At 45.2% G+C, this 27244-nt stretch overlaps 1 protein-coding gene across 2 annotated transcripts; it reads left to right on the top strand.

Annotated features, from left to right (window-relative positions):
* Positions 1 to 530: 530 nt before the first annotated feature.
* Positions 531 to 27141, top strand: LOC134352158 (cytochrome b-c1 complex subunit 2, mitochondrial). 2 transcript variants are annotated; one of them, XM_063059414.1, is made up of 14 exons: positions 531 to 647; positions 5426 to 5509; positions 10205 to 10354; positions 11008 to 11072; positions 12136 to 12192; positions 13022 to 13146; positions 14968 to 15065; positions 15156 to 15213; positions 17377 to 17472; positions 18969 to 19168; positions 19271 to 19351; positions 20735 to 20811; positions 23202 to 23355; positions 26969 to 27141. In XM_063059414.1, exons 1-14 carry the CDS (start codon positions 603 to 605, stop codon positions 27050 to 27052), a joined length of 1374 nt encoding a protein of 457 aa, XP_062915484.1. In that variant the 5' UTR covers positions 531 to 602; the 3' UTR covers positions 27053 to 27141. The 2 variants fall into 2 exon arrangements, with proteins under 2 accessions (XP_062915484.1, XP_062915485.1); XM_063059415.1 differs by lacking the exon at positions 5426 to 5509 and having other exon boundaries at positions 540 to 647.
* The last annotated feature ends 103 nt before the right edge of the window (positions 27142 to 27244 follow it).

Raw genomic sequence — 27244 nt, 5'->3', positions numbered from 1 at the left:
AAATGATTTACTCTCTAACAACTGGTTCCATAAAATTTGTGAAGGATACTTTGTGTGTGTGGCCATACCAAGTTCAGGAGCAGTTATTAACCCTCAACCATTAGTCTCCTGAACCAGTGGGGATAACTTCACTGGCTCCATTACTGAACTGTTCCAACAACCTATAGATTCACTTTAAAAGGCTCTTCATCTCGTATTCTCTATATGTTTTGATTATTTATTTATTATTGCTATTACTTATTTTCTTTCTTTTTTGTATTAGCAATTTGTTGTCTTTTGCATACTGACTGTCCGCCCTGTTGATCCGGTTTTTCACTGATTCTGTTATGGTGTTTTGGATTTATTGAGTATGCAAGCAATAAAATGAATTATAGGGTTGTATATGGTGACATATAAGTACTTAGGTAATAGATTTATTTCATCCTTTGAACATATTGTGTGTGTCTTGGCGAGCTCGACCGCCATACTGTGTGTGTCTTGGAGGATCACGGCCGCCATACTGTGTGTGTCTTGGAGGATCACGGCCGCCATACTGTGTGTGTCTTGGAGGATCACGGCCGCCATACTGTGTGTCCCGAGCACCAGCGGGCGACGCAGGGACGATGAGGTCGGTGAGGAGGGTGAATTCTGCGCTCACAAACCTCGCCGTAAGTGATCCTTTGTCAGTCTCCCCTCCCGTGGGTGAGTCGCTATTTGAACAGCCGTGTGGCCCGGGATCTGGGTGGTGCGGCGAGCGAAGAATGAAGCGGTGACCCTGGGCGCCGCGGCCTAGGTCGGTGTCCGCCGGCCTCGGTCTCCCGGGCTCGGAGTCTCAGCATCCCGCTATCAGGGCTCCATCCGCGGCTCGGAATTCTTCATTCTGCTGTTAAACACAGCGGAAACCTGGCTGCCGGAGGCCCGGTTTACGGGATGGCCTCGGGCCGCTGGGTGAAGGTCACCGGGCGGCCGGCGGAGCCCAGATCCGTCCGTTTGGTGCTTGGGCGGCCAGGCAGCAGTACCGGCACCCGTCCCGCAGAGGTAGCGGCTCCGAACCGCCCGGAGTCTGTGGGATTGCAAAGGTTAACGCCGTTAACGGGTGTCCCAGCACCCGGCTTCTTGGGGAAGGATACCCGAGGTCCTCGTTGCGTGAGGAGGTGCAACAGCAATTTCTAATCCTTCCAGAACCGCTTATGCCCTCCCCTCTCACCTGCAGACACCGAGACACAAGAGACTGCAGATACTGTCAGGTCATACGGATATAAGAGCAGAGTTAGGCCATTCGGGCCATCGAGTCTGCCTGTTTTAAAACGTCATTCTCCCGCCTTCCTCTTTTACCAATGGAGAACCTGTCGATCTCCGCCTTAAATACACCCGCAAAAATGGTCTCCCTGGTTCTCCATGACAATGAATTTCACAGATTCACCATTATATGGCTGAAAAATTTCCCTATCTCAAGTTTTGAAGCAATATGGAGAACTGTGTCCTGAACCCTTAATGGTGAGGCCGGACACAAATTGGGTGCCCAGTGGCTTCACTCCTGCTGTCGTATCGCTGTGGTCACCCACTTTAATTTCACTGACCACTCCCACACCAACATGCCTGTCTACCAGCTCTTCCAATAACAGGTTGAGGCTCAACATAAATTAGAGAAAAAGTCTCTCATATTACTCAAAAGAAGGATACCAGAAGTATTTTCAGTATTTTAAGTGTAAAAGAGAGGTGATAATGGATATCGGACCGCTGGAAAGGGAAACAAACAGTGTCACTGTGGAAGACACTGACAATGGTAGAAATATGGAAGTGTCAGGGGACAGAGGTGTGAGTGGTTGCTTTGATTAAGGAGAAGGTGCTTGGGAAGCCAAGAGGTCTGAGAAGGTAGATAAATCACCTGGACCAGATGGATTACACCCCAGGGTTCTGAACAAGGTAGCTGAAGAGATTGTGGAGGCATTAGTAATGATCCTACCAGAATCACTAGATTTCTGGAATGGTTCTAAAGGGCTGGACAATTGCAAATGTTAGTCCACTCTTTAAGAAGGGAGGGAGGCATAGAACAGGAAATTATAGGCCGGTTAGCCTGACTTCAGTGGTGGGAAAGATGTTGGAGCCTATCATTAAGGATGAGGTTTTGGGGTGCTTGGAGGCAGTTGATAAATAGGCTAAAGTTAGCATTTCCTTGAAGGAAAATCTTGCCGGACAAACCTGTTGGAATTCTTTGAGGAAATAGGAACATATTTGATAGGCCGAATGGCCTAATTCTACTCCTGTGTTTTATGGTCTGCTTGGGCAGTCTCCAACCTGACAGCATGAATGCCGTACTTTTGATAACCCCCACCCATTACCCTGTTTTTCTTCAGATCCACATGGCCCTCATCACCCTCCCACTAATTCTCTTCTCCCCTCTCTCCCCCTCCCTCCCACCCCTTTTCTCCCTGGCCAGATGACGGCTATTTACCTGAAACTTTGACCATTAATTTCCCTCCGGAGGTGCTGCCTGACCTGTTGAATTCCTCCAGCGCTTTCTGTGTTGCTTGTGATCTGAAATGTCTCTTCCTTCACAGGTGCTGCCTGACCCACTGTGTTCCTCGAGCATCCTCAACATGTAAAAGATGTTTGGAGAAGTGTTTGACGGCTCTGGGCCTGTACTCAGTGGAGTTTAGAAGAACGGGGGGGGTGGTGGGGGGAATCTCATTGAAACCTATGAATGTTGAAAGGCTCAAATAGAGTGGATGTGGAGAGGGTTTTTCGATGTGGGGGAGTCTAGGACCAGAGGGCACAGCCTCAGAATTGAGGGACATCCATTTAGAACAGGGACGAGGAGAAATCTCTTTAGCCAGAGGGTGGTGAGTCTGTGGAATTCATTTACACAGGTGGTGGCAAAGGCCAAGTTATTGCATATATTTAAGGCAAAAGTTGATAGGTTCTTGATAAGTCAGGGCATTAAAGATTAAGGGGAGAGGGCAGATGATTGGAGAGGGATAACAAATCAGCCAATATTGAATGCAGAACAGACCCGATGGGCTGAATGGCCGAATTCTGCTCCTGTATGTTATGTCTTGCATGGATAGGAGAATTTGGAGCGATATGGACCAAGTGCGGGTGAATGCAAATATTTTGGTGGCTATCACATTGCTGAGTGGCCTGTTTGCCTGCTGTATTGCTCTATGACTCTGTGACCCAGCTGTGCATCCGGCTCAGCACAGACACTGTGGGCCGAAGGGCCTGTTCCTGCACTGTGTTGTTCTATTCAGCTTAAAATCTATTTATCCAAGGGATAAGGGATTGCTGGCTGGCAGTGTGTAATTGCCCGGCAATGAACAAACTGTTCAAGATACTCAGCAGGTTGAACAGCATCTGTGTGGCCGAGGAAGTGGGGGGGGGGGGGCACGGTAAAGAATTGCCAAAATTTTGGGTTGAAATCTTTCATTAGGATCAAGGGTTAACTTTAGTTGTTGTATATACTTCCATGGATTAGGAACTTTGTTGTGTTGGCAGGACGAGCAACAATGAAACAACATTCAACCATTATAAAGACTAAAGCAGACAAGAGGCTCTACAACCGGTCACCATTGGTCCAACGAGCCACACCACCCAGCCTGATCTCAGGTCACTTTTCAATGACCAGTTAACCTACTAACTGGTACAGCTTTGGACTGTGGGCGGAAACTGGAGCACCCGGAGGAACCTCATGCAGTCATGGGGGGAAATGTACAGACTTCTTACAGACAGTGTTGAAATTGAACTCCAAACTCTGGAACGGGCCAGGCTGTAGTAGCGTCGCACTGACTAATGCGTTACTGTGGTGTCCCTTCTTGAGGCACTGTGGTCCTCGAGTGGGTACATTTACAGTGGTGTCGGGAAGCGAGTGACAGTGACGCTAAGTAAGATTTTGGTCATTTACCTCAGTGGTCCTTCAGGCTGGTTCCTTATGGTTGTTATAATCGGTGGTGGTAATGGGGACAGGCTTCCACTTCTATTAAATGCTCTCAATGGCGCGCATCTCAAATAACCTCTGACAGCCAAGTCCAGCTCCCTGGTGGAGAAGTTTCTACTGAAGGGGCAAAGGCAGGTTACTGGCATCTGCTTTGGGCAGATGGTATTCTTCAGCTGTGACAGGCAGCTCACCTTGGAGAAGGAAAACTCTGATCTCAAACCTCCACTGCCTTGCAGCTACACCCATTCACGGGGAAGGCTTCGGGAGTAAACCCCGAGGGAAAAATCCGGAGCTGGAGTCCCTAAGGCAGTCCTGCGTTGAGTTCAACGCTGACTGGCAACTCCTGCGATGCCGCTGGTGCCAAACTGTATCGGTCTCTGCCGTTCCTTTGGATTCATCAGCTGTGTGGAGAGGAAGAGCCTGCTACACGGAGCAACAGCTCGCTCTCTGTATCGTACTGCCCTGGCTTGTGTATCAGGTGGACAGCAGGGACACAAGTCTCATGGTTGACCCCTACCAACGAAGGGGCTCCGCTGCCTTGGGCTCTTTGATCTCATTCTTGCTGAGTACTTTGAGTTGTTATGGATATTTTATCAAGGTGATTGTGTAATCAAGTGTTTAAAATCGCGAAGGGCACAGATAGGTTGAAAGCATTCAGACTTTTTCCTAGGAAATCAAAATCGAGTTTATTATCACTGATATGTCTCATGAAATTTGTTTTGTGGCTGCAGTACGGTGCAATACATTAAATTACTAAATTATAGTATGAATATATAAAATATAAGTAGTGTGAAAAGAGCAGAAAATAGTGGGTAGTGTTTATGGCAAAGAGGGCGGAATTCCAAAGCATTCCTCATGGGATCGGAAAAGGCTGCAGACGGTTGGGAACTTGGCCGGCCCCATCACGAGCTGTAGTCTTCCCAGCATCAAGTACATCTTCAAAATGCAGTGCGTCTGGAAGGAGGCATCCATCATCAAGGACACCCACCCCACCCTCCGGCACCCAGGACATGCCCCCTTCTCATTGCTACCAGCTGGGAGGAGGGACAGGAGCCTGGAGACACACACTCGATGTTTTAGATACAGCTTCGTCCACTCTGCCATCAGATTTCCGAACAGTTCATGAACACCACCTCACTACTTTGCTCTGTTTTTGCACTACTAGTTTATTTTTTATATATTTCTTATTGTAATATAGTAAATATTTTTATGTATTGCATTGTACTGCTGCCACAAAACAAAATTCATGACCCGTCAGTGATAAAAAAACAGCTTCTGATTCTGATGTTCAACTTTGATCTAAGTAGATGGCAGGTCAGACTTGAAGGGCTGAATGGCCTATTCCTCTTTCTGTTTCCTTTTCTTTCCTAATATTCTCATCCATTTTACCCTCTAATTTCTCTCCAGCAATTTTTGTTTCTTTTATAAGGCGTTGTTGATCATTCCAGTTTGATGGATTGCCGTTTGAGAATGCTTCTTTCCACACTGATTCTAGTGAACTTTCAATTTCAGACCAAGAGGTTCTACTCCGTGAAATCCGCGCTCAAGGGTGAGCACGCAGCAGCCACAGAGAAGCTCCCACCCCAGGTTCCTGAGGTCAGTCAACATCTGTCACAACGTATATTCCAGTAGTGTGGTTCCACCAACATTCTGAGGGAGGTGTAGAGCCTACGCCCTCTCCAAGACTGGAGGACCATCTGGGGGTTAAAGGACCGTGAATGTGGGTAGCTGGGAGGAAGGGGAGAACAGATTTTGTTGTTGTTTTGTTGCTTCAGTCCTGAAGAAGGGTCTTGGCCCAAAACGTTGACAGTTTATTCATTTCCATAGACGCTGCCTGACCTGGTGAGTTCCTCCAGCATTTTGTGTGCGTTGCTCTGGATCTCCAGCGTCTCCAGACATCTCCGTTCATGTTTTGTTGCTTCTTGTGTTCTGTGTGAGCATGCTATGTTGGTGCCAGAATATTGGGTGGCACTTGTGGGCTGCCCCCAGCACATCGCCGGGTGTGCTGGTTGTTGACGGAAACAAGGCATTTCGATGTACGTGTGATAAAGTTGAATGTTGGATCTTTCAGAGGCCAATGTCCGTGGGTAGTGTGCCACAACCTTCGAGGTTGCTGTGACCTCCACTTGCACTGTGACTACAGTGTTAATCTGTTAACGTTTGCACAAATTCTTGTTTTTATTGTGTTACGTACCTAGTAACTGGGTTGCCAAACCAGCAGAAATGGACCACTTAGTTGGAGTCTGGATTACTGGAACTAAGAAAGTTTTATTAAAGAAATAGGTAACACAGTACTCTAATCGTAAGGATATAAATGCAACAGATTAGCAATGATAAAACAAACATGTACACAGAACTAGGGTAATAGGAATCAATCAAGCTCTATCACAGTCTAGGGGTAAAATGATCAGTCTCAAGTGACGCAGAGTTCAGTCCAGCTGAGTACAGTTCACAGTAATCGTTGTTGTGCTGTTAGAGAGAGAGAGCGAATGCAAAGTTCAATTCAAACAGACCTTTGATGTTCCTTGCAGTTAGCTTTCGGGCGAGCCCTTTTAATGTCTTCTGAGGTCACGGACTGTGACCCCTCCATTCCAGATACGACCGTTCTTCCGCGGTGAACCCGGCACCCAGGCAAGGGTGGACACACATGCCATGTTCCCACCGACCATACCTTTTCACCCTGTGCGTCTATGGTCGGTCCCGTGACCAAACTTCCAAAACTCCCACCAACTTGTGGGGGCACTCTTCCAGGGTCTCGTTATCTCGTGATCTCATGGTGTCTGTCGTGCCTTAGCGAACCTGTCCCTTTTTATCCCCCTGCTGGGGTATCGCCAGTCCATCAAACTTCAAACAGTTCAGGTTCAAAGCAACCGGTCTGTCAATACTCGGACTGGTGTCTCTTTTCGTTAATCTGGTTCACCAGATTGATTCCTGGGATGGCAGGACTTTCATATGAAGAAAGACTGGATGAACTAAGCTTGTACTCGTTGGAATTTAGAAGATTGAGGGGGGATCTGATTGAAACGTATAAAATCCTAAAGGGATTGGACAGGCTAGATGCAGGAAGATTGTTCCGGATGTTGGGGAAGTCCAAAATGAGGGGTCACGGATTGAGGATAAAGGCGAAGCCTTTTAGGACTGAGATGAGGAAAAACTTCTTCACACAGAGAGTGGTGAATCTGTGGAATTCTCTGCCACAGGAAACAGTTGAGGCCAGTTCATTGGCTATACTTAAGAGGGAGTTAGATATGGCCCTTGTGGCTACGGGGATCAGGGGGTATGGAGGGAAGGCTGGTACAGGGTTCTGAGTTGGATGATCAGCCATGATCATAATAAATGGCAGTGCAGGCTTGAAGGGCCGAATGGCCTACTCCTGCACCTATTTTCTATGTTTCTATGTTTCTATCTCTCTCCTCTCTCATTAACATTTCGAACACTTCTCCCTTTGTCTCTTATCTCTCTCATCAGCATCAATCTTCTGATAACTTGGTTTTTCGTCACAATTGCGTTTTGGGGCTTTGATGTTTTTCTTTGAAGGGCTCCATGGTACTCTTTCTTTGTTTCGTGGCTGTCTGTGGAGAAGGCGAATCTCGGCGTTGTACACTGCAAACCTACTTTGGTAATAACTGTACTTTGAATCATTCAACAATCTTTGTGTGGGTGAATATTCCCACCTTTTCAATTACAATGGACAAGATCTGAACATCACGTTACTAGCTTTATTTATCACATGCACATCGAAACATGCAGTGAAATACGTTGTTTAGGTCACTGACCAACACAGTCTGAGGCTGTGCTGGGGGCAGCCTGCATGTGTCGCCAGTGTAGAATGGGACTGTCATATGTCGAAAGATTGGAGCGACTGGGCTTGTATACTGTGGAATTTAGAAGGCTGGGAGGGGATCTTATTGAAACATATAAGATCATTAAGGGCCACAGATAAAAGTTGCTGGTGAACGCAGCAGGCCAGGCAGCATCTCTAGGAAGAGGTGCAGTCGACGTTTCAGGCCGAGCCCCTTCGTCAGGACTGACTGAAGGGTCTCGGCCTGAAACGTTGACTGCACCTCTTCCTAGAGATGCTGCCTGGCCTGCTGTGTTCACCAGCAACTTTTATCTGTGTTGCTTGAATTTCCAGCATCTGCAGAATTCCTGTTGTTTGAGATCATTAAGGGATTGGACACGCTGGAGGCAGGAAGCATGTTCCCGCTGATGGGTGAGTCCAGAACCAGAGGCCACAGTTTAAGAATAAGGGGTAGGCCATTTAGAATGGAGTTGAGGAAAAACTTTTTCACCCAGAGAGTGGTGGATATATGGAATGCTATGCCCCGGAAGGCTGTGGAGGCCAACTCTCTGGATGCTTTCAAGAAAGAGATGGATAGAGCTCTTAAAGATAGCAGAATCAAAGGTTATGGGGATAAGGCAGGAACTGGATACTGATTGTGGATGATCAGCCATGATCACAGTGAATGGCGGTGCTGGCTCGAAGGGCCAAATGGTCTACTCCTGCACCTATTGTCTATTGTCTATAATGCCTCCAATTTACAATCCTAACCTGTGTGTCTTTGAAATGCGAGAGGAAACCGGACCGCAGGAAGTAGGGTTAGTAGGTTAATTGGTCACATGGGTGACATTGGGTGGCCCAAGTTCATTGGGCTGGAAAGGCCTTTAACTGCTGCATATCTAAATAAAAAAAGATCCCACAAACGTTGGTGATTGGTCCTTCTTGGGAGTTAAATGCTAGTTGGCATTGGAAGCCTCTCTGCTTTTGTTTGTCTTGGTAGACAGGGACTCAGTGTAACCTGTAAGGCGGCACTCCCCCCCCCCCCAGCTTTACAGGATTGTGCCAGTGCTGTGTGGGCCTCAGACACCTGGAGCTGGGTATTTACTTCACCACAACCACCCCTCTCCCCAGCTTCCAGGATTCCTCTGAACAACCACCTGAGTCTCAACATGGACAAGATAAAAGAGTCAATTGTGGATTTTAAGAAGGAACAGGTTGACCACTCACCATTGTATTTCAATGGCTTTGCCATGGAGAGAATGAAGAGCACAAAAGTTCCTTGGTGTGCACGTAACAGATCAATCTAACCTGGACCCACAACACCTCATTAGAAACACAGAAGAGACGACACGAGATCGAGGCATGCAAGGCTCCCCACTCCCATTCTAACAACTTTTTACAGGAGCACATCAAGAGTGTCTTGTCCGGCTGCATTGTTGTGTGGAACAGAAACTGTGAGGCATCGGACTGCAAGACCCTACAGAAGATAGTAAAAACCACTGAGAGAATCACCAGGATCTAACCCCCACCCCCCATTTGTGACACTTACCAGGAACATTGTAGGCACAAGGCCGGAAGCATTGTTGAGGATCCCTACTACCCATCTCACAATCTCCGACCCACTGCTGTCCAGAAAGAGGTCTAGGACCGTCAGACTGGGTAACAGCTTCTTCCCTCGGGCAGGGAGACCACTGAGGTCTCGTCACTATGACAGCGATCTGTTTACTGCTTACCTGGGCTACACACTATGTGCATTTTGAATTATATTTTATTAACTGGTTTGTGGTAAAATTCTGTTTGATGTGCTGTGTGTGGTATATGTTCTGTGGGTGCTCCGTGGTTGTTTTGTTCAGTTGTACAGGCGGATGTCAGTGAACTTGAACTCTCTGATTTCGGTGTCAGGTGATCTCCTGGTGGCCTCTGTCACACATCGGCTGTTACCTGACCACCAAACAAACGGTGTAACCAAATTGGGACAAAGGGAAACGAGTTGTTTCTCAAGAAACATAGTCAGGCTTTAGCATTCGAATCTGAAATGGGTTTATTATCACTGACGTTATGAAGTTTGGTGGCAGCACCACAGCACAAGACATAAAGAATAATGGAAATGACAATAAAAATGTATATAAAATTTTAAAAATTGTGCAATAGAGAGCAAAAGATACTGAGGTAGTGTTTATGGATTCTTTATCAATTCAAAGGGAAGAGGCTGTTCCTGAAACATTGAGAGTGGGTTTTCAGGTTTATGAGAAGAGAGCGTATCTTGGGTGATGGGAGTTCTTTATGATGGATGCTGCCTTCTTGTGACATTGCTTTTTGACAATATCCTCAGTGCTGGGGAGGCTAGTGCCCATTGCGGAGCTGGTTGACTTTACAATCCTCTGCAGCTTTGACCCCCTCCAGACCAGATGGTGATGAAATCAGTTAGAATGCTCTCCACGGTTCATCTGTAGAGTCTCTGGTGACATGGAGAATAAAGCCTTTATATTAATCCAGTTCCTCTATTTTAGGTGTCCAAATTGCGAAATGGATTGGTGATAGCCTCCCTGGAGAATTACTCTCCAACCTCGAAGATTGGAGTATTTATAAAGGCGGGCAGTAGATATGAGAGACCCGGGAACTTGGGCATCACTCATGCCCTCCGGCTGGCAGCCGACTTGGTGAGTAAAGTTCAACAGAAAAGCCAGTTCATCGGAAATTTCTATAAAGCTTTTTCACAATGTCTTTCATCTTTCTTATTTTAATTAATGGGACATTAACTAGGCTTGTAAAAGTTCAAATTTTATTAAAGACCATAAGATATAGGAGCCCATTGAATCTACTCTGCCATGATTGAATTTTTTTTCTCAACTGCATTCTTGTAACCCTTAACTCCTAATCGATCAAGAAGCTATCAATTTCTGCTTTAAATATACCTTCCACAGCCATCTGTGGCAATGAATTCCACGGATTCATCACGCTCTGGCTAAAGAAATTCCTCTTCATCTCTGTTCTAAAGCAATGTCTTGGAATTCTGAGGCTGAACCTTTGGTGCCAGGCTCCCACTATTGGAAACATCCTCTCCATATGCGATTCCCCCCTCATTCTTCAAAACTCCAAGTACAAGCCCAGAGCCATCAAACACTTCTCATACATTAATACTGTCATTCCCAGAATCATTCTCGTAAATGTCCTCTGGACACTCGCCAATGCCAGCACATCCTTTCTTAGAAAAGGGGCCCAAATCAGTTGTTAATACCTCTTTCTTGACAAGTTCAGAGCTTCCCTTGAAGTTAACTGCAATCACTTATGCAAAACCTGTTCTGATCAACAGACCACCAAGGGAGTATCGTCGTTCAGAATAACCCGTGGCATTGAAGGAGTTGGGGGCAGTCTGAGGTAAATTTACTTAATTGTTGCATATTTTCTGTACTTGCCAGTATGTCAGTGTTGGGGCTGTTTCTAGCGCAGTAGAATGCCACAGCATGTAGTTCGACCTCAAAAGATGAGAGTCGACTTGATGCAGAAGGTGGTGGCTTTGTGTTATATTTCAGAAAATTCCCAGTATGTCGATCACAGTACTCTATCACCAGATGTACGGTTTTTCAGACGCACTGCTAATCCAAAGCTCTTGTCTTCCTGTATGGTCTTAATAGATGCTGCTGGTTCAAGATGGCGCCAAGCTGTGGCCTCTGTTGAGAAGTTGGCTCAGGCTTGGTTGTGTTTTTTTTTGGTTCATAGGGACAAATTTGGGGATGGAGAAGGGAGTTTAGGGGTCAGGTTAGGGTTTAGAGACAGAAGTCTCTAGAGATGGAGTTCAGGCCAGAGTCTGGGCCTCCTCTCTGTGTTTGAAGTTGAGCGACGTGGATTTGTAACAAAGGGTGTCTGTGGGTGTCACTGAGAACAAAGGCTGATGGTCTCCCCAGGTCAGCGGGGATTGGGATCAGAGGTCTGTGTGGGCAGGACATACGAGGGCCAGTGATCCCCTCCTTCCAATTATGCGAGTTGGTGAATCCTGAGTTCAAGGCTTGGAGTTTGCAGTCCTGACATCGGTTACTCCTGGGCTTGATAGCAAAGACTGAAGCAGGAGTCAGAGGTCAAGGCCGAATGGCCGAAGCCATGAGTCTGCGAACGCACTGGAGAACTGGGGCACGCCTTAGGTTATGTTAGTTAATGTAAACAACACATTTTGCTTTACCCTAACCCATAAGCGTCTGGATTGTGAGAGGAAACCCAGGTGGTCACAAGGAGAACGTACAAACTCCTTGCAGACAGAGGTGGAGTCCCTGTTGACCATGTGCGCTGTAAAGTGGTATGCTAACGCTGTGGTTCGCTGCCACCTGTGAGAGGGGTTGATTGAAGCCAGGAACACCCAAGCTTGTGTTTGTAGAAACAGCACTGCACTACACCTGACGACAGTTCACTGCATCCGGAAGTGACAGACTTTTCCCGCTCTTTTCAGTGTGACGTCGACCAGGGAACACATGACCTACACGGTGGAGTGCGTGCGTGACTATGTGTGAGTACCGGACCACTGCAATCCTCCTGAAGGTTGGGAAAGTGTGCAAACTGTTGATAGTTGCAAATATAATGGTAAGAGGGAACCACTTGACTCTATTCCACAATTCCTTATGGTTAATAAGACCATAAGATATTGGAGCAAAATTAGGCCATTCAGCCCATCAAGTCTGCTCTGCCATTCCATCATGGCTGATCTATTTTCCCTCAACCCCATTCTCCTGCCTTCTTCCTGTAACCTTTGACACCCTGACTAATTAAGGATGTATCAACCTCCATTTTAAGTACACCCAATGACTTGGCCTCCACAGCCATCTGTGGCGATGAATTCCACAGATTCACCATGCTCTGGCTGAAGAAATTCCTCCACATCTCTGTTCTAAAGGGTTGTCCTTCTAACATGAGGCTGTACCCTCTGGTCCTAGACTCCCCCACTATAGGATACATCCTCTCCATATCCACTGTGTTGAGGCCTTACTGTGCCTTAACCCCATCGCTTACTTTTGTCTCTATATTCTTTTATATTCCATCAGGCAAAAATCTGTAGATCTCAGATTTGGAACTATTAGTTGGGCTGGTGTCTAACTTCGGTCTAGTTTTAACCTTTGTTGCTGGACTACCAATACTTTAACAGGGTGGATTATACGCTGTAGATTTTCCACTCACTTGTGGACACCATTTGTATGAATCATCTTTTAACTCCTGCATGTGTTTCTAGTTTAATAATTTTATCTTTTCTCTTGTTCTGACAAACCTGAGATGCTTCACCATGTTAAATCTTCACATGCAATTGTCCAGGTTTTCTAACCTTTGATTTTCTTTGCCCTCAGTGACACAGTGATGGAGTATCTGATCAACGTTACCACCGCCCAGGAATTCAGGCCATGGGAACTGAAGGAACTCCGTTCAAAGCTGGGACTCGACAAGGCCATTGCCTATCAGAACCCTCAGACAGGTGAGGTTTGATAGGCCCACATTGGACAGATAACAGAACCATTTTGTAATGTGATCTTCAAAAGGCTGAAGTGCTGGTCTTAGAGCACCACGGTTCAGCATCATTGGGGAGTACTCTGAAATTTATAAGTCATTGGTGAAGCTGCATGGAGAACTGTGTATGGGTTTGGTCCCCCTGCTTTGGGAAGAATGTGGTTAAACTGGAAAGAGTACAGAAAAATATTATGAAGATATTGCCAGGACTAGAGGGACTAAGTTATCGGGAGAGGTTGGCCATGCTCTGTCTTTATCCCTTGGAACACAGGAGAATGAGGGGCAACCTTATAGACATTGCTTTGTGGATCCAGAACTGGCTTGCCCACAGAAGGCAAAGAGTGGTTGTAGACGGGTCATATTCTGCATGGAGGTCGGTGACTAGTGGTGTGCCTCAGGGATCTGTTCTGGGACCCCCTGCTTTTTGTGATTTTTAAAAATGACCTGGATGAGGAAGTGGAGGGATGGGTTAGTAAATTTGCTGATGACACAGAGGTTGGAGGTGTTGTGGATAGTGTGGAGGGCTGTCAGAGGTTACAATGGGACATTGATAGGATGCAAAACTGGGCTGAGAAGTGGCAGATGGAGTTCAACCTAGATGAGGTGAGGTGTGAGGTGGTTCATTTTGGTAGGTTAAATATGATGACAGAATATAGTATTAATGGTAAGACTCTTGGCAGTGTGGAGGATCAGAGGGATCTTGGGGTCCGAGTCCATAGGCCACTCAAAGCTGCTGTGCAGGTTGATTCTGTGGTTCAGAAGACATACGGTGCATTGTCCTTCATCAATTGTGGGATTGAGGTTAAGAGCCGAGAGGTAATGTTACAGCTATATAGGACCCTGGTCAGACCCCACTTGGAGTACTGTGCTCAATTCTGGTCGTCTCATTCCAGGAAGGATGTGGAAACCATGGAAAGGGTGCAGAGGAGATTTACAAGGATGTTGTCTGGATTGGGGAGCATGCCTTATGAGAATAGGTTGAGTGAACTCGGCTTTTTCTCCTTGGAGCAACAGAGAATTAGAGGTGTATAAGATAATGAGAGGCATTGATCATGTGGATAGTCAGAGGCTTTTTCCCAGGGCTGAAATGGCTAGCACCAGAGGGCATAGTTTTAAGGTGCTTGGAAGTAGGTACGAAGGAGATGTCAGGGTTAAGTTTTTTACGCAGAGAGTGGTGAGTGTGTGGAATGGGCTGCTGGCAACGGTGGTGGAGGCGGATACGATAGGGTCTTCTAAGAGACTCCTGGATGGGTACATCGAGCTTAGAAAAATAGAGGGCTATGGGTAAGCCTAGGTAGTTCTAAGGTAAGGACATGTTTGGCACAGCTTTGTGGGCTGAAGGGCCTGTATTCTGCTGTAGGTTTTCTATGTTTCTAGGAGAGGCCTGGATAAGGTGAATGGTAACAGTCTTTTCCCCAGGATTCATTCATTATGTGCTGTGTTGTATGACGTGGGCGATCATAGTCTTACCATGACTGTGATTATTCTTGGCAAATTTTTCTACAGGAGTGGTTTGCCAGTGTCTTTACAAGATGGGTGACCCCAGCCATTATGAATACTCTTCAGAATCTCTGCCTGGCATCAGTGGTCGTATAACCAGGACTTGTATTATGCACCAGCTGCTCATACGACCATCTACCAGCTACTCCCATGACTTCACAAGATCCTGATCAGGGGGCGAAGCAGGTGCCACACCTTGCCCAGGGGTATTGATAGTGGCTGGGGTCACCTGTCGCCCAGCCGATGGTTGGATTGTGGAAAGCAAATGATATTTTTGTTGTGATTGTAGGTGTTCTGGAGAACCTGCATGCTGCTGCTTATCGTAATGCCCTGAGTAATCCCCTCTACTGTCCGTCTTTCATGATGGGTCAGCACACGACAGAACAGGTAAGAATGAAAGGCTCTCCACGAGAATACTTCAAGGGATAGATTTGGAGGATTGTCCCTAATGTGCTTGTGTGCTGTTTCTGTCCATAGCTGCACCAATTTGTACAAAGTAATTTCACAACAGGAAGGATGGCTCTTGTTGGGCTGGGTAAGTGTCACATTCTATTTATTTATTTACAGATACAGCACGGAACATGCCCTCTTGCCCAATGAGCCACTCTGCCCGATTTAACACAACTTACAATGCCTAATTAACCTACTAGCTAAGTTGGGTGCGGCTACAACTAGAGGTCATGGGTTAAGAGTGAAAAGTTTAAGGGGAACATGAGGGGAAATGTCTTTACTCAGAGGGTGGTGAGAGTGTGGAACGAGCTGCCAGGGCAAGTGGTGCATGTGAGCTCGATTTCAACATTTATGGAGAGCCAATGTCTGGGTGCAGGTCAATGGGACCAGGCAGATTAATGGCTCAGTACGGACTAGATGGGCCAAAGGGCCTTGTTTCTGTGTTATTCTTTTTTATGGCTCTGTGAACTAGTACATCTTTACACTGTGGGAAGAAATTGAAACACCTGGAGGAAACCCACACACTCACGGGAAGGACGTACAAACCTTTTACAGACTACACCAGAATTGAACTCTGAACTCTGAAACGGCTGAAGCGGTAACAGCATCATGCTAACTGCCGTGCCACCATGGTGCCACTCAAACAGATTTAAACGTTTTTGGTTGTCGCGTGCAATGTGCAATTTATAAAAATGAACCATGTCTCTCTCCATACAGGCAGCCTGACCTGCCAGGGTCCTTCAGCATGTTGTGTGTGGACTCAGTGTATATATGTTTTGTGTAGGATACCATTACAGTGACGAAGAAATGTCACATAGTATTCTTGTTCTAAAGAGTTCAATGTTGAAGTTATGTACACAGAGCACTGGAAAGACTCAGCAGGTCAGGCAGCAGCTAGAGAGAAGAACATGTTGGTGTTTTAGGTTGAGATCTTTCATCAGGACTGGGGAAAGGGAGGGGAGACAGCCGGTATTAAAGGGTGGGAGAGCAAGTGGTGGCAGGTAGATCTAGTTAAAAGTGGAGGGAGTAGAAACTGCGAGGTGTTAGGTGGAAGTGACTGAGGACTGAGAGGACAGTGGAAATGAGGTAGGGAGGGGAACCATTGGGAGGAACGTGTGGGCGACGGGGTCCGACGGAGGAAGAGAAGGGAGTGGTTGATGCCATCAGGTTGATCCGACCAAGATAGATAATTTTTATGTTTAGCCTTGACTCAGTAGTTTAAGGGGCCATGGACGGAGGGGTTAGTGTGGGAATGGGAAATGGCTGACCACTGAGTGGGTTGGAGGATGAAATTGCCCCCAATCTGCATCAGGTCTCACTGATGTAGGAGAGGGTGTACCGGGATGATAAATGATGCCAATAGATTCCCATGTGAAGCACTGACTTTTCTGAAGGAAGGGAGAGCATTAGCAATTGTTCAGTTTTTTGGTACTTTACCTGTGGTTAAAAATGTAAAAGGGTCTGTCAAAGACCCAGCAATCTCTTCCTTGCTTCCTTTACTGAACTGGGATGGATCCTGTCTGGTTCTGGGGATTTGTCTATCCTCATGTGCTCCAATAATTCCTGCTCCCTGATGTAATCATGTTCCAGATATCAGCAATACCTTTTCCTAATTCTCTGGCCTCTGTCACCTATTCCCTAGTGAGACCCCCAATTTCTTTAGCCAGAGAGTGGTAAAATCTGTGGGATTTATTGCCACAGACAGCTATGGCGACAGGTCATTGGGTATATTTAAGGTTCTTGATTAATTGGGGTGTTAAAGGTTATGGGGAGGAGGCAGGAGAGTGGGGTTGAGAGGGATAATAAATCAGCCATGATGGAATGATGGAGAATATTAGATGGGCCAAAACGGCCTAATTCTGCTCTTATAGTCATAGTCATACTTTATTGATCCTGAGGGAAATTGGTTTTCGTTACAGTTGCACCATAAATAATTAAATAGTAATAAAACCATAAATAATTAAATAGTAATATGTAAATTATGGCAGGAAATAAGTCCAGGACCAGCCTATTGGCTCAGGGTGTCTGACCCTCCAAGGGAGGAGTTGTAAAGTTTGATGGCCACAGGCAGGAATGACTTCCTATGACGCTCTGTGCTGCATCTCGGTGGAATGAGCCTCTGGCTGAATTATGTGGTATGGTCTTAGCTGCGAGGGCCTGGATGGTGGTGAGGAAGGAAGTTGAAGTTGCATTCCAGGGTAGGATTTGTGTCTGGTACATTAATGCTGTTGCTTCCCTGCACCCACAGGTGTGAGCCACGAGGTCTTGAAGCAGGTGGGTGAGCACTACTTCAACATGAGGAGCGGTATCGGCGCACCAGGCACTGCCGCCAAGCTTCGTGGAGGTGAGCTGTGTGATCGGTGTACACGGGTAACTTTGTATTTACCACGGCAGGACGAGAAGCTGGTGAAAGCACACGGCCAGATTTGGGACCTTAACTGTGTCTTTTGTCAACATCTGGTTGGCTTTCCTCCTCCAGGAAAAAGCACAGGGAGCACCAGGTCCAAGAACACCAGAATCAAACACAGGAACATGGCTCAAAGCTCAAAGCCCCAACATAGGCTGATCTCAGCCTGATGTGAACACTGTCTCTTTGTGACCCATGTCTCTCTTGTAATATGAGCATTCGTCTGTTCCACATTGTTCTGCTTTAACCACAGAGTTCCTTTAGGAGTAACTGTCCCTCTCCTCATGAAAGTGATGTTAACTGCCAGGTTTGCATTTCTGGAATACCCTCCTTAAAACTATTTTTGTCTGTGTGTCAGTCTCTCTTTCTGTCTCTCTCTCTCTCCCCCTGTCTGCCCATATCTGTCTGTCTGTGTCTCCCTCTCTCCCTATATCTTCCTGTGGCCCCATGTCAGTTTTTGCTAAAATTCCCTTGAACCAACTTGAGATATTTTGCTGCTGTATAGGTGCTTCTGCTAATGAGTTCCTCAGGTTTTAATTACATCACAACTAACTTCATTGTAATCAATCTAGCAGAGCCTGAATCAACTCCACTCTAAATGGGTCAAGTAAGACGGTAATAAAATTAGGCTAAGAGTTGAATTTCCATCTACTTATCCTGACAATATTAATGTATGTTCTTCAGAGAAGAACTCTGAAATGATCATTTATATATATTTGGAATTTGTAGTGTTTGTATGTTTTGCACTGTAATGTTGCCACAAAACAAATTTCATGTCAGTGATAATGAATCTGATTCTGATTCTGTCTTGAATCACCTTTGGTCAAAGATGCCGAAAAAGGGTCAGTAATATCATGATGGACCCCACCCACCCTGCTCATCGACTGTCTGTCCCACTCCCATGAGGGTGGAGGCTACATAGCATTCACACCAGGACCAACAGACTCAAAAACAGTTACTTTCCACAAGCAGTAAGGCTGATCAACACCTCCACCCACTAACCCACCCCAACACACCCCCAACCACCACTACTTTATCATTTCCTGTCAGTCACCTTATGTACAGACACTCCTGTGCCTAGTGTCACTTTATGGACATATGATCAATCTATGTATATAAGCTATCTTGTTTATTTATGTTTATTGTGTTTTTGTGCTGCATCAGGTTCAGAGTAACAATTATTTTGTTCTCTTTTACACTTGCATACTGGAAATGACATTAAACAATCTTCAATTTTAAACAATTTTGTAGTGTGGCAGATTAAATGAGAAAAACTTAATGTTTACAATAATGAGTTTAATGTTTCTATAATATATAGACATATTGCAACTATTTATTTAAACATGAATCATTATATTTGTAAAAGGTGAACATGGGACTGGTGAAGATCACTCTTGATACCTTGTTGATATTTGGAACTTGTGTGTCTCCAGGTGAAGTCCGTGAGGAGAACAGAGATGCTCTAGTTCATGCAGCTGTGGTGGCAGAGAGTGTACCCGCTGGTTCACCTGAGGCCCTCTCATTCGGGGTCTTACAACAGGTTCTTGCTGCTGGCCCTTATGTTAAATGGGGCAGTAACACATCCAGCAAGTTGTACCAGGCGATTCTAAAGAAAAATACAGGGCCATTCGATGTAAGTTTGGTTTCCGTACTAAGAGATTTCTCTCTTTGAGTTTTTGTTTAAATTTGTATGTAGTAAGACTGACTTTGCCCTGCAACATATTCCCATGAACAGGTTTCAGCATTCAATGCTGGCTACTCTGACTCTGGGCTGTTTGGCATCTACACCATCTCACAGTCTGCTTCTGCAAGTGACGTACGTATATTCCATGGTGGAGTATAGAACATTACAGTACTGTACAGCGTTCTGTGCGCACAAAAGTCAAAAGTAAATTTATTATCGAAGTACATATACGTCACCCTGAAATTCATTTTCTTGTGACCATCCACAGTAAATATAATGAAAGAAAAAAACAAGCAAAATAATAATAAATACTGTAAGTAAGCAATAAATATCGAGAACATAAGATTAAGGATCTTTGAAAGTGAGGCCATAGGTTGTTGGATCAGTTCACTGTTGGGGCGAGTGAAGTTGAGTGAGGTTATCTTCCAGATATGATAGGGTCTTTTAAGAGACTCCTGGATAGGTACATGGAGCTTAAAAAAATAGAGGGCTATGGGTAACCCTAGGGTAATTTCTAAAGTAAGTACATATTCGACGCGTGGTCACACGGTTAAGGCGTTCATCTAGTGATCTGAAAGTTGCTAGTTCGAGCCTTGGCTGAAGGCAGTGTGTTGTGTCTTTGAAGAAGGCATTTAACCACACATTGCTCTGCGACGACACCGGTGCCAAGCTGTATGGGTCCTAGTGCCCTTCCCTTGGACAACATCGGTGGCGTGGAGAGGGGAGACTTGCAGCATGGACAACTGCCGGTCTGCCATACAACCTTGCCCAGGCCTGCGCCCTGGAAACCTTCCAAGGCGCAAATCCATGGTCTCATGAGACTAACGGATGCCTATATAACATGTTCGGCACAGCATTGTGGGCCGAAGGGTCTGTATTGTGCTGTAGGTTTTCTGTTTCTAGGTTCGAGAGCCTTATGGTTGAGGGGTAATAACTGTTCCTGAACTTGATGGTGTAGGACCTGAGGCTCCTGTACCTCCTTTCTGATGGCAGCAGCAAGAAGAGAGCCTGGATTGGGTGGTGGATGCTTGATGAAGGATGCTCACACCACCAGGTTCAAGAGCAGTTATTACCTTACAACCATCGAGCTCCTGAACCAAAAAGGATAACTATTCATCTCAACTCTGGACTGTTCCCACAACCTATGGATTTACTTTCAAGGTCTCTTAATCTCACATTCTTGGTATTTATTTATTTATTGATTGATTTTTCATTTATTTTTTTATTTGTATAGTGTGCCTTCTTTTGCACATTGGCTGCTTGTGTAGTTTTTCATAGATTCTTTATTTCTTTATTTTTCTGTAAATGCCTACATGAAAATGAATCTCAGGATAGCATGTAGTGACATGTACATACTTCAATAATAAATTTACTTTGAACTTGGTAGTTTCAATCTTCTAATCAAGTATGCAAACCAGAAATTGGATAAATCAAGGCTGAATTTCATTTTGTAATTATCACTAAAAATTGTTTTTGCTCTTTTTTATTGTAAAATGTGTGAACTTTGAATTCCAGGTGATCAAGGCTGCCTTGACTGAAGTCAAAAACGTAGCTCAAGGCAATATCACCGAGGATGACCTGGCGTGTGCCAAGTAAGCCTAGTAACTTCACCATCTACTCATTTCAACAGTAAGGAAGGCAACTGCCTTCATTTGGAGAAGACTAGAATATAAAAACAAGGATGTAATGCAGAGGCTTTATAAGCAAAGATCAGACTGCACGGAGTATTGTGACCAGTTTTAGAACATAGAACAGCACAGGAATGGTCCCTTTGGCCCACAATGTTGTGCCAAACCAAATAATTTACAAGGATGTGCTGGCATTGGAGAGGGTCATGAGAAGGTTCACGAGAATGATACTGGGAATGAAAGTGTTAATGTCTGAGGAGCATTTGATGGCTCTGAGCCTGTACTTGGTAGAGTTTAGAAGAATGAGGGGGGATCTCATTGAAACCTACTGAATATTATAAGGCTTACATAGATCGGACATGCAGAGGATGTTTCCAATAGTGGGAGAGTCTAGGACCAGAGGGCACAGCCTCAAATTAGAAACTGTTCCTTTAGAGCAGAGATGAGGAGGAATTTCTTTAGCCAGAGAGTGGTGAATCTATGGAATTCATTATCACAGACGACTGTGGAGGCCAAGTCATTGGATATATTTAAGGCAGAAGTTGATAGGTTCTTGATTAGTCAGGGCGTCAAAGGTTACGGGGAGGAGGCTGGAGAATGGGGTTGCGAGGGATAATTAATCAGCCATAAGGAACAGAATCAGGCCATTCAGCCTATCCTGTTTGCTCCACCATTCCATCATGTTTGATTTATTTTCCCTCTCAACCCCATTCCTCTGCCTTCTCCCCCTAACCTTTGATGCCCTTACTAATCAAGAACATATCAACCTCCACTTCAAATATACCCAATGAATTGGCCTCATAAGCCAAATATTATGGTCTTATACTGGTCTTCAGCGATATAGAGCCTTTCAAAGAGGGTAAAGTAAAAGTGTTTGTAAAGTCCAACAACTTATCCTTTACAGTAGCTTTAAGACTTGGTGCCAAGACTGCTCATTCTTGACTGCTGGGTGTGAGCACACAGAATGGGTTGCTTAAGTTACATTAGACAACACTGAGGATAAATCCTATGGTGTGAGCCAGAAATGGGAAAAAACAGGAGATGCTGGGAATAGTCAACACAAGGGAGGAACGGTTGGTGTTTCAGTTTGGAGACCTCTCGGCAGATGTGTTTATTCTGGAGAGCAATCAGTGTTTGTACGTGTAATTTGGGTACAGGTAAGAATTAATAAAGTGGGAAAGGAAGAAAGATCCATTGTACAGGATGTTCAGGTCACCAATTTGTAGGCTATTCAGCCCAGCATTCCTTTACAGGCTCTTTCCGTGTGGCTATGCAGTTTTGTTTTCCTTTACAATTGTGGGGGTAGAGTAGCATGGTTAATTGGCTGGGCCTAAAATCTTGACCCAGAGTTTGCATCCTCCCGTTGGTGCTGCCCTCCGGTGTTCGCTCGGCAAAAGACAAGCCGGATCGTGTTTGTCTGCGTCTGCACTCCTGCATGAGGAGGAACTGCTGCGTGCTTGTCCTTGCAGGAACATGGCTCCTGGACAATATCCCATGCACCATCAATCTACAGGCCAGGCCACTCAGTGATTTGGGCTATATTTTGTTTCTGTAACTATGTTTTTCTGCTGTAATAACTATATGTGCATCGTGCTGTGTTTTGTACCTTGTCCCCAGGAGAGTTTTATTTCATTTGGCTGTATTCATGTGTATAGTTGAATGACAATTAAACTTGAACCTGAACTTGACTGGCTGGGAAATTTAGATTCAGATACATTATTAAATTTGGATAAGAGAAAGTATTGGCTGTCATGTCTGTCACGTAATTCCCATGTGTTATTCAGTGCAGGAAGTTTGCAGTTCTTCCACAGGCCGGCCTGTCTATTAGTATTGGTGTATTATTGGAACATGTACTGAGAAATATTGAACAAATTTGTGTGTTGTCCGGCAGGTCATTCCATACATACGTACAGTGAGGCAGTGAAAATAAAATAAAATGCGGGATATAGTGTTACAGCTACAGAGGAAATAAAAGAAGTACAAAGGTCACGATGAGGTAGATTAGAAGATCAGGGGTTCATCTTTCAGTCTGCTTGAGGTCTGTTCAGGGGGATACAAGCTGTTCTTCAGCTTGGAGTTTTGTGCTTTCAGCCCTTTGTATCTTCTGTGAAGGAAGGAGGGGATTGAGAAGAAAGATCTACCGGGGTTGGAGAGGTCCTGGAGTATGCTGGCTGTTTTCCCAAGGCAGAAGGGTGTTAGATGGGCAGACTGGCCTAATTCTGCTCCTGTGAGACGTGGTCTTTTCTGTGGTTACCAGCCCACCTGCTGGGGAAGGTGCAGTCTGATTTTCTGGCACCAGAACTGAAATTCTTCACTGTGACCTCTTAACTGATGGACGCTGGTTTGCTTTGCAGAAGCCAGCTCAAAGCCAAGTGCCTGATGGCCGTTGAGACGTCGGACGGGCTGCTGGATGAGATCGGCTCTCAGGCCCTGCTGACCGGCACGTGCGTGCCCACCCCTGAACTGGTTCAGCGGGTCGACTCTGTGGCCGTTACAGACGTGGTGAACGTAAGTAACTGAGTCGTGGTTGGTATCGTTCAGATCTGATTTCAGGCCTTTGAGTCTTCTGTGAACGAGAGAAGAGAAAACAAGCAGGGTGGGAGAGGTCCTGATCACTGAGTCACCCCTTGCCTTCACTGCTGTTCACTCCATCTAAATGGTGCCACACACTGCTGGTCAGTACCTTGCCCCGTGTGTGTAGCATGTGTGTTAGGGGTTGCACTATGTGAGGACTGAGGGGGCCTCTGTCTTTGTTCTGACCCTCTGTGTAAGGACTGAACATGGGGACTGAAGTCCTGACAAAGCCAGAGCCAAAATATTTCACTAAAACTGTGGGATGTTTGGATGATGGGTCTCATAGCGTAGTGGTTTATAGTGTCGTTGTCAGCGATCAGGGTTCAATTCCCTCGCTGCCTGTAGAGTTTGTGTGTACTTCCTGTGACAGTGTGGGTTTTTTCCGGGGGCTCCAGTTTGCTCCCGTACTCCACATTTGTAGCAGTTAGAGTTAGAAAGTTGAGGGCACGTTATGTTGGACCTGGAAGCATGGCGACTCGTGTGAGCTGCCTCCAGCACATCGTTGGACTCTGTTGGTCATTCATGCAAACAGTACTTTTCACTGCATGTTTCAATGTACATGTGGCTGATATCGCTAATCTTAAAGTACAGAGTATTATTCGTTATGTAAAGGCAGAAAGAGCAGCTGAGAACGGGAACAACGGGGTTAACATTGAACATCAAACAGTACAGTACAAGAACAGGCCCTTCGGCCCACTGTGTCATACTGTACCAATTAGAGATTAAATAGCCAACTAATCTCTTCGGCCTACACAGTCATTTTCCTCACATTCATGTGCCTATCTAAACATCTCTTAAGAGTCCCTCATAGATCTTTTAATTTAGTTTAGAGATACAATTTGATAACTATCCCTTCCGGGCCGTTGAGCTCATGACGCCTAATTTCACCCATGTGACCAGTTAATCTTCTAACCCATACCAAAGCACTTGGAGGAAACCAAAGGGTCATGGAAAGAATGAACAAACTCCTCACAGACAGTGGTGTGAAATGAATCCCAGGCACCCACTGTTCGTTTAATTAAAAACTTGCCCCTCACATCTCATTTGAGATTACTTCCAGTCCCAGAGTTCAAGGGACTAAAAGTCCTTTTGATGATGTTGGGTTGGGCCCAGTGATATTGGAGCAGCCGCATTGTACAACTGTCGGCAGCTGTGACCCTCTTCTCTCTGAGTCACAATCACCCAGAGTGATCATCGGGGGTTTTGGCTTCAGCCTGTACCTTGAGGTTGGGGGGTGCTGTGGGTTGTGTATGATGGTGATGTGAATCTCAGGCAGGTTGTGATTAACCTCCCTACACTGCACGGGCGGTCAGGAAATTAGTTCAAAGTTCAGTGAATTTGTTAGCAAAGTACGTACAGTGGTGCTACAAAGTTTGTGAACCCTCAAATTTTCTCAATTTCTGCATAAGTATGACCTAAGATGTGATCAGATCTTCACGCAAGTACTAAAACTAGATAAAGAGAACCCAATTAAATAAATAACACAAAAACATTCTATTTGCTCCTTTATTTATTGAGAAAAATGATCCAATATTGCATATATTTGTTGGGAAAAGTATGTGAACCTCTGGGGTAATGCCTTCTACAAATCAGATGAGATTGGAGGTGTGGGTTGTAGAAGTGCCCTGCCCTATAAAAAAAGATACACAAAGTCAGGTTACTGACAGAGCCTGCTCTGCTCTGCTCTTTTTGTGTACCATGCCTCGATCAAAACAGCTTTCAGAGGACCTTAGAAGAATTGTAGAGATACATGAAGCTGAAAAAGGCTACAAAAGCATTTCTAAAGACCCGAGTGTTCATCGGTCCACAGTAAGAGAAATTGTCTACAAATGGAGGAAATTCAGTATTGTTGCTACTCTCCCAAGGAGTGGCTGTCCTGCAAAGGTCACACCAAGAGCACAATGTGCAATGCTGAAGGTGAAAAAGAACCCAAGGGTAACAGCAAAAGACCTGCAGAAATCTTCAGAACTTGCTATTGTCTCTGTCCATGTGTCCACTCTCAGAAAAACACTGAACAAGAATGGTGTTCGTGGAAGGACATCACACAGGAAACCACTGCTGAATGTCTCAAGTTTGCAAAAGACCACATGGATGTTCTACAATGCTACTGGGACAATGTTCTGTGGACAAATGAGACAAAAGTTGAACTTTTTGGCAGAAATGCACACTGCGATGTTTGGAGGAAAAAGGGCACTGCACACCAGCACCACCTGTGAATCACGGTGGAAGGAGCATCATAGTTTGGAGCTGCTTTGCTGCCTCAGGGCCTGGACAACTTGCGATCATTGAGCTAACAATGAATTCAAAATTGAATCAAGGCATTTTACAGAAGAATGTCAGGGTAGCAGTCTGTCACCTGAAGCTTAATAGAAGTTGGATAATGCAACAAGACAATGATCCGAAAGTCAAGAATAAATCAACAGCAGAATGGGTTAAAAAGAAGAACATTCGTGTTTTGCAATGGCTGAGTCAAAGTCCTGATCTTAATCCTATAGAAATGTTGTGGAAAGACCTGAAGCAAGCAGTTCATGCAAGGAAGCCCACCAACAGCCCAGGTTTGAAGCAGTTTTGAAAGGGGGAATGGTCTAAAATTCCTCCAAGCTGATGTGCAGGACTGATCAACAGTTACTGGAAACGTTTGGTTGAAGTTATTACTAAACAAAGAGATCACAGCAGTTCCTGAAAGCAAAGGTTGTTATTTTTTTCCAACAAATATGTGTAATATTGGATCATTTTTCTCAATAAATAAATGAACAAGTTTAGTTTTAGGACTTGCGTGAAGATATGATCACATTTTAGGTCATATTTATGCAGAAATAGAGAAAATTCTACAGGGTTTACAAACTTTCTAGCACCACTGTATATGACACCACATACAACCCTGAGATTCTTTTCCTGCGGGCATTCACAGTAAATACAAAGAACCGCAATAGAAACGATGAAAAACCACACACGACAGAGATGGACAAACAACCAACGAGGCAAAGGACATCAAATAGTGCAAATACAAACACAAACAAACAAACAAGCAAGCAAGCAATAAGTATTGAGAACATGAAGAGTCCTTGAAAGTGATAGGTTGTGGGAACAGTTCATTGTTGGGATGAATGAAGTTATCCCCTCTGGTTCAAGAGCCTGATGGTTGAGGGAAAATAATTCTTCCTGAACCTGTGGTGTAGGGCCTGAGGTTCCTGTACCTCCTCCCTGATGGCAGCAGCAAGAAGAGAGTATGGTCTGGATGGTGGGGGTCCCTGATGATAGATGAAACTTTCTTACAACAGCACTGGCTGTACATGGGGCAACCAGGCATGTGGGAGCTTAGGTACAAGTAATCACTGACCAGGATGGAAGAATTAATCTTTCCAGTAGCAATTTGCATTTATGCAGATCGTTAGCCAGTAAAACCAGTTGGGACGGACATCTAGAAATCAAGCAGAGTTGATATTTTGCTGCGACTTTTTAAGAAGCTGGTTTTGGAGATGGCAGACAGCCTCAGGAGTTAGAGCAACCTCCTGCTTCCTAACACAAACATTGTTCTGTTTTGCAGGCCGCAAAGAAATTTGTATCTGGTAAGAAGTCGATGGCTGCCAGCGGAAATCTGGCCAACACACCGTTTGTTGATGAATTGTAAACTTATTCCGTAACCTGGCCAAGTGGTGTTGGCACATTCACTGCTAATAAAATATAGATCATTGTCCCAGTCAGCAGTGTCAGAGTCATTTATTCATATAGTGGTGCATCTCTGGAGGACAAATATCCAACGTGGAAATCTGGAGAAACATGATGTATCTCACACCTTTTACTCCACTGCTGCCCTGTTTTA

The sequence above is a fragment of the Mobula hypostoma genome, chromosome 9 (assembly GCF_963921235.1).
Source record: "Mobula hypostoma chromosome 9, sMobHyp1.1, whole genome shotgun sequence".
In the NCBI taxonomy this organism is placed as follows: Eukaryota; Metazoa; Chordata; class Chondrichthyes; order Myliobatiformes; family Myliobatidae; genus Mobula; species Mobula hypostoma.
This window is presented reverse-complemented; position numbering and strand designations above follow the sequence as displayed.

Coding starts and splice junctions, on each gene's coding strand:
- LOC134352158 (XM_063059414.1), top strand. CDS start 603: ATGAGGTCGGTGAGGAGGGTGAATTCTGCGCTCACAAACCTCGCC. Junction 5,510..10,204: donor TCCCACCCCAGGTTCCTGAG/GTCAGTCAACAT, acceptor CCTCTATTTTAG/GTGTCCAAATTGCGAAATGG. Junction 12,193..13,021: donor GAGTGCGTGCGTGACTATGT/GTGAGTACCGGA, acceptor CTTTGCCCTCAG/TGACACAGTGATGGAGTATC.